The sequence below is a fragment of the Podarcis vaucheri genome (genome assembly GCF_965113315.1).
Source record: "Podarcis vaucheri genome assembly, chromosome: 1".
NCBI lineage: Eukaryota > Metazoa > Chordata > Lepidosauria > Squamata > Lacertidae > Podarcis > Podarcis vaucheri.
Window position 1 is genome coordinate 124,874,689 of NC_138759.1, and position 17,029 is coordinate 124,891,717.

Consider the following 17,029-nt stretch of genomic DNA (forward strand, 5'->3'; position numbering starts at 1 on the left):
GAAAAAATGTATTTTTATTTCTTTAATAAGCAAATGAAATGTTTGTTTGTTCGTTTTTTATACCCGGCCCACCATTCAAATTTTCAGGACCGCTTACAATCATTCTAAACATAAAAAACAAGATGAAAACACACATAGTGGTGGCTATGTGCGATCTCCGGTGCCAGAGGCCGGATGCCTCTGAGTTAAAAAGAAAAGAAAAGGTAAAGGACCCCTGGATGGTTAAGTCCAGCGACTATAGGGTTGTGGCACTCATCTTGCTTTTCAGGCCGAGGGAGCTGGCATTTTGTTTGCAGACAGCTTTCCGGGTAATGTGGTCAGCATGACTAAACTGCTTCTGGTGCAACGGACACCATGACGAGTGCCGGAGCACACGGAAGCGCCGTTTACCATCCCCGCTGGAACGGTAGCTACAGTGGTGCCTCGCAAGACGAAATTAATTCATTCCGCAAGTCTCTTCGTCTTGCGGTTTTTTTCGTCTTGCGATGCACGGTTTCCCATAGGAATGCATTGAAAATCAATTAATGCGTTCCTAGGGAAACCGCCTTCAGACCAGGTCCGGGGACAGTCTGTCCCTGGACCTCTTCTGAAGGCTGGGGGGGGGGACAAGGGCTTTTCTTCCCACCCCCAGCATTTTAAAAAACCCCGGGACAGCGGAGGACTTCTCCGCTGTCCGGGCGATCTTAAAATGCTGGCGGGTGGCATTTTAAAATCGCCCCGGACAGCGGAGGACTTCTCCGCTGTCCGGGGCGATTTAAAAGCCCCTGGGAAGGCAGGCAGGGGGGACAAAGACTTTCGCCCCCCGCCAGCCTTCAGAAGAGGTCCTGGACCTCTTCTGAAGGCGGGCGGGGGGCGAAAGTCTTTGCTCCCCCCGCCTGCCTTCAAAAGCCCTCCGGGACAGGCAGGCAGGGGGGAGCAAAGACTTTCGCCCCCCCGCCCGCCTTCAGAAGGTGTCCCCTGCCCCCCGCCCGGCTTCGGAGCACCGGGAGAAGCGATCTCCCCGCAGCGCCTTGCTTCAAAAGAGGTCCGGGGGCAGCATGAAGAGCTTCCCGCTGCCCCCGGACCTCTTTTGAAGCAAGGGGCGGTGGGGAGAAGCGATCTCCCCGCAGCCCCTTGCTTCAAAAGAGGTCCGGGAGGCCGCGGGAAGCGCTTCCCGCTGTCCCTGGACCTGGGGCTGCGGGGAGAAGATCGCTTCTCCCCGCCGCCCCTTGCTTCAAAAGAGAAGACCCGCTGTCCCCGGGGCAAGCTTCGTTTTGCGAAGCAAGCCCATAGGGAAATTCGTCTTGCGAGGCAACTCGAAAACGAAAAAACCTTTCGTTTTGCGAGTTTTTCGTCTCGCGAGGCGTTCGTCTTGCGGGGTACCACTGTATTTACCTACTTGCACTGGTGTGCTTTCAAACTGCTAGGTTGGCAGGAGCTGGGACAGAGCAATGGGAGCTCACCCCATCACGGGGATTCGAAACGCCAACCTTCTGATCGGCGAGCCCAGGGGGGCGCTGCCCATGACGAGCATCACGAGGGTGGGGCGGAAATGTCACCCCCCTTAAGGATGACACCTGGGGTGGACCGCACCCACCGCATCCCCCTTCCTCCACCAGTGGCTGTTGTAGCTCTCAAGTTCTGTCCACTGTTGGGTTTCTTGGGACAGTAGCTGTTGGCTAAGTGTGAGGAACCAACAGATAATTAGGGTTGCTGAGCTTCTTTTTTTTTGGGGGGGGGAGTTTTTTGGGGGGGAGGGGCATGTTTGTTGAGCTCCTCCCCCCTTATTTTGGGGCACAAGTTGTTGAGCTACTTTTATGGATATTTGACCAAAAAACCAACACTTCCAACATACTTTGCTATACGCCCGGGTTTTCCTGGGCATTTTAACCAAATTTTGGAAATTCCAAACGTATGGCAGCCCTTGCGTAATGCCTGCCCAGCAAGCCTGTGCTCTTAGGAGCCTTTTAAGGGCTGCATCAACATACGTTGCAGGAATGCATTTCTAAACAGCTTAATGCTGCTGCATAATTTAGGGCAATTCTACTACATACATTAGGTGCCTCGTTACATAATTTAGATCTGAGTGGATGGGGTCTTGGCAATTATTATTTTCCTTGCTGTATCAAGATAGCATGTGTTAGCAAGTGTGCCTGTTCAGTTTATCATTAGCCACTCGGTTTGGGGAAAGTGTTACCTGCAAGATGGTTCCAGCATATTTGCAGAGTGTTCACATTTTCCATGCATGCAGAAGCCGTTATAGTGTTCTGGGCAAGGAATGTAGATTCCCCTGGCGCTTTCTTCAAGTTTGTTGGCATTCTCTGTAAAGACAGATGAAAAAGAAAACCAACCTGTAAGTTTGTAGCATGGTGAAGAAACAACAACAAAAGACATATTTGCTTCAGTGTACTGCATAACAGATTGAGGTTGAATCCTGGCGAGACAGAAGTACTGTTTTTGGGGGGACAGGGGGCAGGCGAGTGTGGAGGACTCCCAGGTTCTGAATGTGGTAACTGTGCCCTTGAAGGACCAGGTGCACAGTCTGGGAGTCATTTTGGACTCACAGCTATCCATGGAGGTGCAGGTCAATTCTGTGTTCAGGGCAGCTGTCTACCAACTCCATTTGGTATACCGGCTGAGACCCTACCTGCTCACAGACTGTCTCGCCAGAGTGGTGCATGCTCTGGTTATGTCCCACTTGGACTATTACAATGCGCTTTACTTGGGGCTAGCTTTGAAGGTGACTTGGAAACTACAACTAATCCAGAATGCGGCAGCTAGACTGGTGACTGGGAGTGGCCACCAAGACCATATAACACTGGTCCTGAAAGACCTACATTGGCTCCGAGCACAATTCAAAGTGTTGGTGCTGATCTTCAAAGCCCTAAGCAGCCTTGACCCAGTATACCTGAAAGAGCATCTCCACCCCCATTGTTCAGCCTGGACACTGAGGTCTAGCTCTGAAGGCCTTCTGCTAGTCCCTTAGTGCGAGAAGTGAAGTTACAGGGAACCAGGCAGAGGGCTTTCTCAGTAGTGGCGCCCGCCCTGAGGAATGCCCTCCCATCAGATGTCAAAGAAATAAACAACTATCTGACTTTTAGAAGACATCTGAAGGCAGCCCCATTTAGGGAAGTTTTTAATGTTTGATGTTTTATTGTGTTTTTAATATTCTGTTGGGAGCCGCCCAGAGAGGCTAGGGAAACCCAACCAGATGATGATGATTAAAGAACAAATACTTGAGACTCTCATTTAAGTGCAAGAGGGTATACTGCAATAAGTTAGCACTTTTAGAAAGGTGTGTAGATTTAAATAAATATTTCCCGAGAATGAAGTAACATGCATGAGGAGGGTTGCAAACTTGTACAGTATGGTGGTACCTCGGGTTAAGAACTTAATTTGTTCTGGAGGTCTGTTCTTAACCTGAAACTGTTCTTTACCTGAAGCACCACTTTAGCTAATGGGGCCTCCCGCTGCTGCCGCGCTGCCGGAGCACGATTTCTGTTCTCATCCGGAAGCAAAGTTCTTAACCCGAGGTAATATTTCTGGGTTAGCAGAGTCTGTAACCTGAAGCGTATGTAACCTGAGGCGTATGTATGTACCACTGTATCTCTCATTCCTGGGAATGAGCCTGTCAAAGTAACCCCCTTTTACAACCCATTGATTCGGGGAAAGAGTCAAGCATATTCAGAGCTCACTCCCGCTGGAATTAAGGAAAGACATCAATAGGAACATTGTTAGCTGCTTTATGTCAGTTTGAATTCCTTGTCAATTTATCCCAATTTTGCATGCTCTGGAAGGCAGCAGTTCTCCACAATTTCATTCTCAGTCCCACCAGGAGTTGTCAGGGTGCGAATCTGGGATCTTCTATCACCGAGCTAAGGTAAAGGTAAAGGGACCCCTGACCATTAGGTCCAGTCGTGACTGACTCTGGGGTTGCGGCACTCATCTCGCTTTATTGGCTGAAGGAGCCGGCGTACAGCTTCCGGGTCATGTGGCCAGCATGACTAAGCCGCTTCTGGCGAACCAGAGCAGCGCACGGAAACACCATTTACCTTCCCGCCGGAGCGGTACCTATTTATCTACTTGCACTTTGACGTGCTTTCAAACTGCTAGGTTGGCAGGAGCAGGGACCGAGCAATGGGAGCTCACCCTGTTGCGGGGATTCAAACCACCAACCTTCTGATCAGCAAGTCCTAGGCTCTGTGGTTTAACCCACAGCGCCACCCGCGTCCCTATCACCGAGCTAAGGCTCTTCCTCAAATATACAACTGTATTGCAACAGTCTGAGGCCTGCAAAGGGCAGGTTTGCCTTTACGATCCAAGCTAAGGCAATATGAGATCATAAGTCAAAAGAGGATTCATTCTTTATTCAGGTATATGCACTAAGCAATACTGAGTGTGAATGCAACAGAAAATATTTACTGTTCTCTGGCTGCAATATTTAGATTGATGTAATGTGTTTAAATTCCAAGAGACATCTGTAGCAGCCTTACTAATTTTGCAAAAACATATAGAATCGACAATTATGCTTGATAAACACATTTTGAAACCTCTTCTGGGATAAAAATGCTTAGGTAGGGCACATTTCCCCCCCGATGTGGACTTGTCAATCAGCTCATTTGTATTCTGTTACATGTACATGGAACTGTATTATTCTGTTATGCCTTTTCTAAGGTATAAATGGTGAACATGTGGCCCTCCAGATATTTCTGAACTACATCTTTCATTATTCCTGAGCATTAGGTAAAAAGGTAAAAGGTAAAGGACCCCTGAACCGTTAGGTCCAGTCAAAGGTCATCTCGCTTTCAGACCAAGGGAGCTGGCATTTGTCCACAGACAGCTTTTCCGGGTCATGTGGCCAGCATGACTAAACTGCTTATGGCGCAACGGGACACCGTGACAGAAACCAGTGTGTATGGAAATACCATTTACCTTCCTGCCGCAGCGGTACCTATTTATCTACTTGCACTGGTGTGCTTTCAAACTGCTAGGTTGACAGGAGCTGGGACAGAGCAATGGGACCTCACCCCATTGTGGGGATTCGAACCACCGACCTTCCAATCAGCAAGCCCAAGAGGCTCAGTGGTTTAGACTGAGCATTGGTGCACATTGGCTGGGACTGATGAGAGTTGCAGTTCAATAACAATTAGAGGGTCACAGGGTCCCCATCTCTGAATTAGAGGCACAATGCAGTGTTCTTAGGCGGTAAGGTAAAGGTAAAGGGACCCCTGACCATTAGATCCAGTCGTGACCGACTTTGGGGTTGCGGTGCTCATCTCGCTTTACTGGCCGAGGGAGCCGGTGTACAGCTTCCAGGTCATGTGGCCAGCATGGCTAAGCCGCTTCTGGCGAACCAGAGCAGCGTGCACGAAAATGCCGTTTACCTTCCCGCCAGAGCTATACCTATTTATCTACTTGTACTGGCATGCTTTTGAACTGCTAGGTTGGCAGGAGCTGGGACCGAGCAACGGGAGCTCACCCCATCACAGGGATTCGAACCGCGACCTACTGATCGGCAAGTCCTAGGCTCAGTGCTTTAACCCACAGCGCCACCCGCATCCCCTCTTAGGAGGTTACTTCACTGATAATGGGTTTCTCCTCCCCACTCCCCACTCTGTAAAATCCAACACACCACAGGGCACAAAGTAAAGGTGTAAAAAAGGGGGGGGAAGGTGTGTAGCATTAAGTATATACTAGCAAGACCATGATATTTTGATGTCTGAGGCAAAGGACAAGATATGTCCTGCCAAATTCACATGCAGAAGCTGACAAAGTCTAGCAGTCGAATCTCATTCCAACACTGAACTGCAAGCAAAGCTTAGCTGTATTTTCCACCAGAGGGGAACAGCCAACACCATCAACAATTGCCACCTGAGGCAGCTGCCTCACTCTGCCTCACTCTGCCTGAATAGGGTAACTGTGCCCCTGAAGGACCTGGTGCGCAGCCTGGGAGTCATTTTGGACTCACAGCTGTCTATGGAGGCACAGGTCAATTCTGTATCCAGGGCAGCTGTCTACCAACTCCACCTGGTACGCAGGCTGAGACCCTACCTGCCCGCTGACTGTCTGGCCAGAGTGGTGCATGCTCTAGTTATCTCCCGCTTGGACTACTGCAATGCGCTCTACCTGGGGCTACCTTTGAAGGTGACCCGGAAACTACAGCTAATCCAGAATGCGGCAGCTAGACTGGTGACTGGGGGCGGCCGTCGAGACCACATAACACCAGTCTTGAAAGACCTACATTGGCTCCCAGTACGTTTCTGAGCACAATTCAAAGTGCTGGTGTTGACCTTTAAAGCCCTAAACGGCCTCGGCCCAGTATACCTGAAGGAGCGTCTCCACCCCCATCGTTCTGCCCGGACGCTGAGATCCAGCGCTGAGGGCCTTCTGGCAGTTCCCTCATTGCGAGAAGCGAAGTTACAGGGAACCAGGCAGAGGGCCTTCTCGGTAGTGGCGCCCGCCCTGTGGAACGCCCTCCCATCAGATGTCAAAGAAATAAACAACTACCTGACATTCAGAAGACATCTTAAGGCAGCCCTGTTCAGGGAAGTTTTTAATCTGTGATATTTTACTGTATTTTTGGTTTCTATGGAAGCCGCCCAGAGTGGCTGGGGAAACCCAGCCAGATGGGCGGGGTACAAATAATTAATAATAATAATAATAATAATAATAATAATAATAATAATTATTATTATTATTATTATTATCCTAAGTGACAGGAAGTATATTCTAACCTTCTATAAGTAGTAGTAGTAGTAATAATAATAATAATAATAATAATAATAATAATAATAATAATAATTTGCCCAGAAACACTGGACGGTTTCCAACACATATAAAAGCATAATAAAATGCCAAACATTAAAAACTTCCCAATACAGGGCTGCTTTCAGATGTCTTCTAAAAGTTGTGTAGTACACTCTACTATGGATATCTGACAGGTTCAGAAATGATACAGCCCACGTTTTTACTAATGCTTTTTATGATGGTGTATCTTATAATCTGTATAGGAGAGAACACGATGGATTTCAGAAATGAACCCTCTCCCATCTCTTTTCTGATTAGAGCCTCTTCCACAGCAATTAACTACCAAGCCCTAAGATTTCCCTTTCTTTATCTTATCAAGTGAAAAGCTAGAGTCTCATTGAAAGCCTCATTTCAAAGTGTGATCTGCAATTTTCACTTGTCCCTGGAGCCAGTTGATGATCCTGAACACGATGAAAGCTCAAGTTCACGCAATATTAGGAAATTCCAGAGAAATTATGAGATATGGTGAAACTCTGATAAACTTTGGCCCCAGTCCAGATATAATTGCATGCAGCTAGGCACCAGATCCCGAATTGTCCTGTATCTAAAGTAAGGTGTATTGTCTTGCACTCTGATAAGGTGACACCATGGCCTGTATCTAAGTTATACTCAGAGTAGACCCATTGAAGCTAATGGGCTAAGTTAGTCATGTATAATAATTTCAACAGGGCTCCTCTAACTAATACTGAATATAATAACTACATATTTTAATAAATTTCCGTCTAGCTGCAGATTTACGTCCATATCTGTTCTACAGAATGACAGTGAATAGTAGCATTCCATGCTGATCTATGTTTGTAGATACCTGAATCTGTCCTTTCTACATAGGCATGGCATCATCAGTGTGGCTATATGTGTGCAGCGTAGGTGCTACATCTATGCAGGCTCCCTAACAAAGTGTTCAAAGGTTTTAGTTTTAACCATGAAGCCAAAGCTTTTACTGCAAAGCTCTGTTTGGCTCAAGAGATTGACCCAAGTTTGAACGAAGTCCTCCAATCTGCTTCATGTTATTTTGAGGGGGGGGGGGAACCCTGATTGAATGTGAATTAATACATTGCATTTGGTAGGTAGCAGAATAGGGAGCCTGATTATTGTTCCTTCGTTCCATGGCTCGAGTGAATGGTGGACTGGATGTGGGTGAATAAACTGAAGCTCAGTCAAAATATGTTCCTGGTGGGAGCTGGTATTTCTCCTGTTCTGAACGGGGTCACACTCTCCGTCCCACAAAGGAGTGGAGATGCAGTTTGGGCGTGCTTTGGAGGCCTGGATGTGATTCCAGGAATCATAGGGAGAAGCTATGTCCTGGAGTACATTTTATCAGCTCACACCTAGAGAATGATGCTTAGGCACCATGATAGATGCCTTGGTCATCATCAGGCTGCTCTGCTGTCACTCATTCTATGCCTTTGAAGACTGCTCGGGAACTTCTATTAATTCAAAATGCAATAACCCCACTTATTAATGGGTCAATAACGGCTAAAAGCACATATGCAGAGAAAACTGGAGTGCCTCTCAAAACTGGGGCACAATTAAAGGTTGATTTAAAATAGTAAAGAATTGGTCCATAATATTTCAATACACGCCTCCTCCCACAAGTCTACACGTACACTACAATCACTGGCTGGAACCCCATTCCAGTCCTCCATTTAATTTAATTTTGTTTTATTTTACATGATTTATATCTTGACCTTTGTCAAAAGACCTCAGGGTGGTTCAGAACAATTGAAAACATGTAAACCAGTCAGAAAGTTAGAAACACAGTACATGGTTCAATTAAAAAAACAACCCAGCTCCATTATTGCTGTACAGGTCATTCCCCCTTAGGATATTCAGAGGGTTGAAGGAAGAGGAAGGTGTTAAGTATAGTAATTTAATTCACTGAAATTGTAAATGCTTGTATGCATTGCTATGTGCTTGAAATTGATTGGTTGGCAACTGAATTCTAGAGCATTCTCTAGTAGTTCTCATGTGATTGACTTACGTTGGCCATATGGGATGTATTTAGTGAAGGAGAGAGACTCCATTTTATGTGAAGCAAGATGACTGTGTTTGGAATCCACTGTGAACACTGCTAAGTTGCATAGAGTGTTGGGATGCTTCTTCTGTGCTTGAGAGAAAGAGAGCAAAGATTTAGGAGAAGGTGAAAAAGACATGGCCTAACTGAGATACAGAAGGCTGAGCTCTGGAAAGAGAGGGAAATAAAGTTGTTTGAAAGCTAGAAGAAGAGACTGTAAACCCATACTTGGGGAAGCATGTGATTGTAAAGAATATGTTTTAATTCACCTAGAACTATAGGTTTCTGCAAGTAAAGTTTTTGGATGTTAAAGTCTGGACACTGGTTTAATTTCCAAAGAAGGGTGTCAGTCACATATATGATTTGAGCTTCCTAGCTGCATTTTCACTACTCTTACTTCAACAGAAGGTAGTCAGCTGTTGCCAAAAGATGGACAGTATTGGCTCCAGTTGTACCCTAGGGGGAAAGCATATTCCAAAATTGAGGTGCCATTGCTGAGAAGGCCCTGTGGTGTCACAGACCCTTGAACAACAGCATGTTCAAGGCTTACCAGAAGGGCCTTTCCAGTGGATCTCAAAGCATAGGGAGATCTGTGTATCAGGAGAGGCACTCCTTTAGGTAATAAGCCCAAAGGCAGTCAAACAATACCCCCCACCAAATAATCTTAGGAACTGTGTTTGGGTATGTGCAGAAGCCTAAAGACAGTAATTTCTAAAAGGATAATGTCCAATCCATTTGATTCAAAAATACAATTTCAAGGAGAAACCATTTTGTAAGAAAGTTGTTAGGCTGCTATTCTGAAGTTTGAACATGTACGATTTTCAGGCAGAGCATTTCTAAGATCGTAAAAATACATTTCAGCCTAAAAGAGAGAGGCAGCCCACCACACATACTTAAACTTCACTTTTTCGCTCTTATTCAGAGCCTCTGGCATTTGAGGAGCGCTAACTATATATATTGTAGCACTCCTCTCCTGACAGAGGCTTCCAGCATAATTTGAAAATCTGGTGTTATATATATATTTCCTCACTGAAGATTTTGAGAGTACCTCAGTTACAGTTCTGCTGATAACAATCCCTGGGACTCTGGGATATTGTGGATGTGAGGTGTTTTATTTTAGTTAAAGTTGGTTCCAAGTTATGTAGCTCTCAAGCTAAAGTGGTGAAAAGACACACATGAGTAAAAGATAAGGATATGAAAAGATCATATGGACAATTCTATATCCAGCTGCTCTTTGGCTTGCCTGGCTTAGTATTGATTATGTTAAAGAATAATATCCCATGTCATTATGGAGAATCCTCAAAGTTGCTCATAATTAGGGGAAGACCCACTTCCTCATTTTCCCAGCCTTCACTACAGTTCTCCACATTTCCACACCGGCTTGCAATTTTTAAAAAAGTCCTAAACTTACCAGCATTTTAGTGCAAATTTCTCTGAATATACACATTTGCATGCAAACTTGCCTAATACATGCATTATTGCAAAGCAATTGTCTTTAAAGTGAGGTATTTTTGTATGGTATTTTCATTAACTCATGCATCTTTATGAACACCAAATGCATTTTGAACACATTACTTGGTTTGAGAACTGCATTGCAAAATTTGGAGAAGTGTGATTTTTCAAAGGATGGCTGTGTTCTTTGGTTCTCTTATGGTTTTCGAAAGTGCCAAATTAGGTAGTATCCCCTTTAAATGCGAACTGAATCAGATTTCTCTTTCATTCCCACTCAGAGGCATGGCAAGGTCAGGTGGTAGCTGCTGCGAAAAAAATTCTGTCAACCCCCCACATTGCAATTTTTGGGAACGTTGCCCAGAGTTGTTGAGCTTTTTTTTTTTAGGGAAGGTACCACATAGTTGATGGGACGTGGGTGGTGCTGTGGGTTAAACCACTGAGCCTAGGGCTTGCCGATTGGAAAGTCGGTGGTTCGAATCCCCGCGACGGGGTGAGCTCCCATTGCTCGGTTCCTGAACCTGCCAACCTAGCAGTTTGAAAGCACATCAAAGTGCAAGTAGATAAATAGGTACCACTCTGGCGGGAAGGTAAACGGTGTTTCCGTGTGCTGCTCTGGTTCGCCAGAAGCAGCTTAGTCATGCTGGCCACATGACCTGGAAGCTGTACGCCAGCTCCCTTGGCCAATAAAGTGAGATGAGCGCCGCAACCTCAGAGTTGGCCACGACTGGACCTAATGGTCAGGGTCCCTTTACCTTTACTTTTACCCCATAGTTGCTGACCTTTTTAAAGGGAGGGATGGTCACGAAACAGATATGCCCGCCGATCGCAAAAAAACGACCTTCGAGCTGGCATCCTCCAGTGGCAGGCACTTGCATCCATGATTGGCACAACTGTCAGGACAATCTGCCCATGGATCGCACAAATACACCCGGCGTGCAGCGCTGACAGCCGGGGATGCCAGCACCTCCTGCAGAACATGAAAATATGGCTGCCAATCACATAAGACCGCCTGCTGGGGATGCGAGTGCTGCCCGCCAGGGTGTGTGAATGCCACCTACCGGCAGGTGACGGGCTGATCACCAGGCGTATTTGCGTGACCAGTGGGCAGATTTTCACAACGATGATCGCGCAAATCAGGAAAACCTACCCGTCGGTGGTGCGAGCACCACCATGCCGATCCATCCGGTGGTGACACCTGGGGTGAACCACCCCCCCGGACCCCCCTTGTGATGCCCCTGTTCCCACTCTCAACATATAAAATAATACAAAACAGTATCAGTTGAACAGAAGACCCTAAAACATGCTCAAAGCATTATGAGCACCAGAGTTCAAAGCAGATGAAAATTACATTACAACTGTAGCAGAATGTAGGAGAATGAGATGCTAGAATGTGGAGTTGGTGAAATGGATCACACCACTTCAGCAGGACTGGCCAAAGACATTCTGGCATCTGTGGCAGACCCCAAAATGACGTTTCCTTCCCTGCCAGCGAAGAAGGGGTGAAGGAAGAGCTACATCAGGAACAAGGGGGTAAGAAAAAATTGATAACGGGATCAGCTGCCCCACCGGAACATGCCACCTGAGGCAATTGCCTCACCTTGCCTCATGGGTGGGTTGGCCCTGCATTTCAGACTGTGGATGGGGGATATGCTCCTTTGTGTTGAAAACCTCCTTGAAAGCCTCTCCACCTACCAGACGGGAGGTGTTGTGAGCGGGAGCCGTTCCTGCGTTGGCAGGGGGGCGTATTCAGCCTCCTGCGTCAATTCCCTGGCTGCCGCGCCGTGCCCATCAGCCAGCCAATAGGGCTGGCTTAGGGGCGGGGTTTAGCCGCATTCAAGTGGCTGCGGCAGCCCTGTGTCCCCATTCTGCTGCCTGGAGTCGTCGGATCACCCGCCCTCCCTCCCTTTAGGTCATATTTATGCTTTTGACCTTGCTATGGACTTCAGTTGGTTGCCCTGGTGGCCCAGGGGGCCTGGTAGGAATTTTTATCCATGTGGCAAATTGGCACAAGCCTCTTGGTTTTTCATCTACCTCGTAGCAAATCGTCACAACTTTTCGGGTATTGGCGGTTAGGCATAGAAATATGTGTTGTGGGCCTCGGACGTGAGATCTCCAGGCTGATAGTTGATGGACTGATGGACATTTTTTGGGGATCGAAACCGGGAAAGGGGGGGTGAGAGTTTTGGAATCCAAAGGGTGTATAATTATATATTGGGTTTTTTTTGTTATTTTGTTTTGCAATTAATATAAAAATTGGGAAATTCGTGGAAGGGAATTTGGGTCGACCTTAGAAAAGGGTGTAAAGAATGAGTATTGTTGTTTAAATTGAGGTCTATAAGTTAAAATTGGTTAATTAAGATGAATTAAGTATAATAATAATAAGGTAATAGCTGGGGACAAGAACTTGCTGAGCTAGCTATTGGAATTGGAATACAAGGAGGGGAGGTGTGGGGAAGTCAGGGAAAGATGTTAAGAAAATAAGGACTTGAAACTATACTTGTTATTTGTGTTGTGCTTGTTTGTGTTTTTGTGTCTGTTTAAAATATGTGAAACTTTAATAAAAATGTTTTTTTTTTAAAAAAAGGAATATGTGTTGTGTGTTGGAGGGCAGGGTGTGGCCATCGCCTACCCCTCCCCTTCTTGGGTATTCCATTAAAGGAATCTGGCAGTCGTGGATCCTGTCCGACGCCCTTGCTGGTGGCTAGGGCCATGGCACAACCCCTGGTGACATCAGGGGAAGCTTCAGTTGTATTTGCACCAACAAGCTCCTCCCACTGGTTGTTACCCTTCAAATGACCCCCTGCTGCACGGGGTGGAGTCATATATAGTGTGCTTGATCCAATGCCTAAGCCAATACCACTCACATGCTGTAACTAATAAAGTTGTGGCCTTCTTTTGCCCGTTAACCTAAAATATATGTGTCCTTGTGTCTTATTTATCCCTAAGCAGGTGGTGGGTCCTTGACTCACAAACAGAAGACCAACACATAGCAGGTGAGGCTAGAGTTTGCTTTTCCCGTTTTCAATTTGCAGAGAGGTGTCTTTGTTTTGTTTTGATCCTGCCAGTCTTCCACCTCATTCTGCAGCATGTGTAGTAGATACAGTCTAATTTTCACCTTTCATGTTGAACACATACTGGACTAAAGAAGCGCCTCTAGTCACTCTTCCTCCTTTTTCTCAAGGGCAACAGGGACTGTCAAAGCTGTCAATGCTGGCTATCTGAGTGAGAGCTAAGCAGACATAGGACTGCAGCCTAACCCACTCAATTTTATTATTTCAACCAAAAGCCACGACAAATTCCCTCCCACCGATGTAATCTGGTCATTCAGAAAAACACATTCCATAGACATTCTGTATTAACCATTAGACTGAGGACTATTGCTGTAACGTTTGTAAAAAGCCAGGCTAAAAATGAAACTACTTATTTTTTTTCTGTCACAATATTATAATTATTCACCCAGCAATGTTACAGAGTATGATTTCAACATTAATCAAATTGTGGATTCATTGTGCTTGACAACTCATCTTCAAATGCCAAACTCTCCAAAGTCCTTATTAGACAGGAAGGAATTATTTTTGAGGTAAGAGTAGTAGTAGTTGTTTTTTTGTCCTTTCCTCAAACCAAATTCATACGGAACTAGCACAGAAGCCTCAAAAACTCGCACTAAAACATGTCTCTCTGCAAAAACAGCTTTATCTAAATTGTCTCCTTTCCCCAACATGTTAGCTAATATCTTGGCTTTGGATTTTGAAGCCAAAGCAGCCTCTTTTCTCATCATGCTTAAGTTATTAACCCGATGAACAGGTGAGAGGGAAAATGACGGCAGCAGTGCTAAAATGGAGCTTGCCAAAGAGAAAGTAAAACAGCTTTTGTAGGCTGGGGTGCAAAAGTACCTTCTTTAGATGTGTGACTAATGCCAGTGGAAGCTGGTACCCATAGGACTGGTTGGGTGGAAGGAGGAAGCCCAGACAGTAGGGGTAAAGTTAAAAAGGTAAAGGACCCCTAGACGGTTAAGTCCAGTCAAAGATGACTATGGGGTTGCAGCGTTCATCTCACTTTCAATCCAAGAAGTCGGTGTTCGTCCACAGACAGCTTTCCAGGTCATGTGGCCAGCATGAAAAAACCACTTCTGGTGCAACGGAACACCATGATGAAAACCAGAGTACACGGAAATGCTGTTTACCTTCTTGCCGCAGTGGTACCTATTTATCTACTTGCACTGGTGTGCTTTCGAACTGTTTTGGCAGGAGCTGGGACAGAGCAACGGGAGCTTACCCTGTCACAGGGACTCGAACCACCAACTTTCTGATCGGCAAGCCCAAGAGGCTCAGTGGTTTAGACCACAACCAATGACAGCAGAGCCAACTAATTCTCCCTACTGATGGGTGGGCAATAAATATATTTAATAAATAAAGAAATAAAGAATAAATAGTTGTTCAACAGTGACATTAAGTGCATGTTCACACATACAAACGCAACAGTCCATGACCCCAACATCAAGCAACGCCGATCAAGTAGAGCTTTTGCACCAAATGACAATCAGGAGAATTTGCACGTTCAGCTGAGAAATACTTAGTGATCAATTTTGAAGCAAGGAAGTATTGCATGATGTGTTCTACATATATGTGCAAATCCATCAACCCAGATATTTCAGGAGGCAAGTGACGCCACTTTTGAGAGATCTCCCCTACCCTTTACCTTCAACATTTTGCATTCAAATATTTCCCTTTCAAAATATTTATAGGAAGCTAAAGCTTGATACAGCTTTGTAGTTCTTCCATATTGCTAGGCGACAATGTATTTCTGCTCTTCTTAACTTCCATTAATACTTGAACCAGCTAATACCATTTGTTTCATCTCTAGAAGAGACATTTGAACAGATAATGAATCAAATCCATCCTCTAGAGGTTTGCCTGGCTTCAAGCCGTGTATTGAAGTACAACCATAGACATCACTTTCTTAATAATTAGCAACTGCTTTTTAGTGCTGCTAATAATTTCAAGATTTACAGCACAATTCAGTAGGAGGTAACTGAATTCAATGGGGATTATCAGGTATCACACCACAGTATTACGGTCTCTCTCGAATGTTCCTCATCATTAACTCCCTGGCCACTTAGGTTGCTGTTCATGGACCTGTTCAAGTGTTCCGCTGAAAGTGTGAGGGCATAAAGGGTATAATGGAAATAGGGGCACCCCCATTTGCTCTGCCTCCAATGGTCTTGCCCACTCCACCCCAACCTTCTTGTGTTGAGAGGATAGATCTGAAGGGGGCTTCTAAGCTCATGTGGTTGAACATGCTGAGAAGCCTCTTCAGGACTAGGAATCAGGGTTTGCTGCAGGACACAGAAGAGTTGGGAATAGAATGGGTGGGGCTGGCACATTCAGGGACATGAGGGGCAAGGGTGATACACACGCCCTCACACCCTCTGCACACTTAATGCCCTCACAAGTTTGACTGAATGCCTGAAGGGGCTCTTATTTTACAGTGCATTCCAAGAAGCATCCTTGGTTCATTCTAAATTTGGATGGCAATATTTCCCTCAAGAGGCTTCTAATTCCAGTACAATGTGGCATATTCATTTCCAAAGAACTCACTCCTGCATATATGTTGTTGTTGTTTAGTCGTTTAGTCGTGTCCGACTCTTCGTGACCCCATGGACCAGAGCACGCCAGGCACTCCTGTCTTCCACTGCCTCCCACAAACTCATGCTGGTAGCTTCGCGAACACTATCCAACCATCTCGTCCTCTGTCGTCCCCTTCTCCTTGTGCCCTCCATCTTTCCCAACATCAGGGTCTTTTCCAGGGAGTCTTCTCTTCTCATGAGGTGGCCAAAGTATTGGAGCCTCAGCTTCAGGATCTGTCCTTCCAGTGAGCACTCAGGGCTGATTTCCTTAAGAATGGAGAGGTTTGATCTTCTTGCAGTCCATGGGACTCTCAAGAGTCTCCTCCAGCACCATAATTCAAAAGCATCAATTCTTCGGTGATCAGCCTTCTTTATGGTCCAGCTTTCACTTCCATACATCACTACTGGGAAAACCATAGCTCTTACTATATGGACCTTTGTTGGCAAGGTGATGTCTCTACTTTTTAAGATGCTGTCTAGCCTGCATATATATATATATATATATATATATATATATATATATATATATCGATATATATCTATATGTGTGTGTGAGAGAGAGATACTATGCTCCCACCACCAATGGGCATTTGTTTATAGAAAAGTTCTGTTCTTCAGAATTCTCCTTCCTTTCCTGGTCCATTTCTCCCCGTAATGAAAATGGCGCCTTTATTAGAAACACCCTCCTTTTCTACCTTTTAACCACTTGCAGGCATTTTAGTACACCAGAACATTATTCTGTGCATTTGTATGGGTAAGCCTTTCCTTGTAATGTTTAAACATGTTCTTGAGAAGGTGGGCAAGGTATTTCTTCTTATCAGGAAGGAGAGTGATCTGCTCTCTGCTATCCAAAAACCAAAACAAAGGAAATGGAATAGGCTACATAATGTGTTTAATGGCCTTCAGCCAGAATGCCATCAAAGAGCCTTAGTGGACTGATAATGAACTTTTTCTGTGTCAGGCCAGAACAGCTTTATATTACTTTATGACAGTCATTTTATTTTATTTTTAAAAGGGGTTCCAGTTAACTCTCCCAACAAGATGTGTGAGAGAAAACAAAAACAAGAAACCCCAACTGCTTGCTTTCACTTATTTTGGCCATAGAGTTGAATTAAGTTCATTATGAACGTTTTTAATGCTTCTATCCACTA

General features: G+C 45.4%; 1 protein-coding gene across 1 annotated transcript in view; it reads right to left on the bottom strand.

The window, feature by feature from the left end:
- Positions 1-17,029, bottom strand: part of LOC309524974 (tomoregulin-2) — a 59,615-nt gene that overhangs the window by 9,613 nt on the left and 32,973 nt on the right. Inside the window, exon 3 of the mRNA XM_082210253.1 lies at positions 2,177-2,300. Coding sequence (XP_082066379.1) covers positions 2,177-2,300 — 124 coding nt within the window. The remainder of the gene's footprint in view (positions 1-2,176; positions 2,301-17,029) is intronic.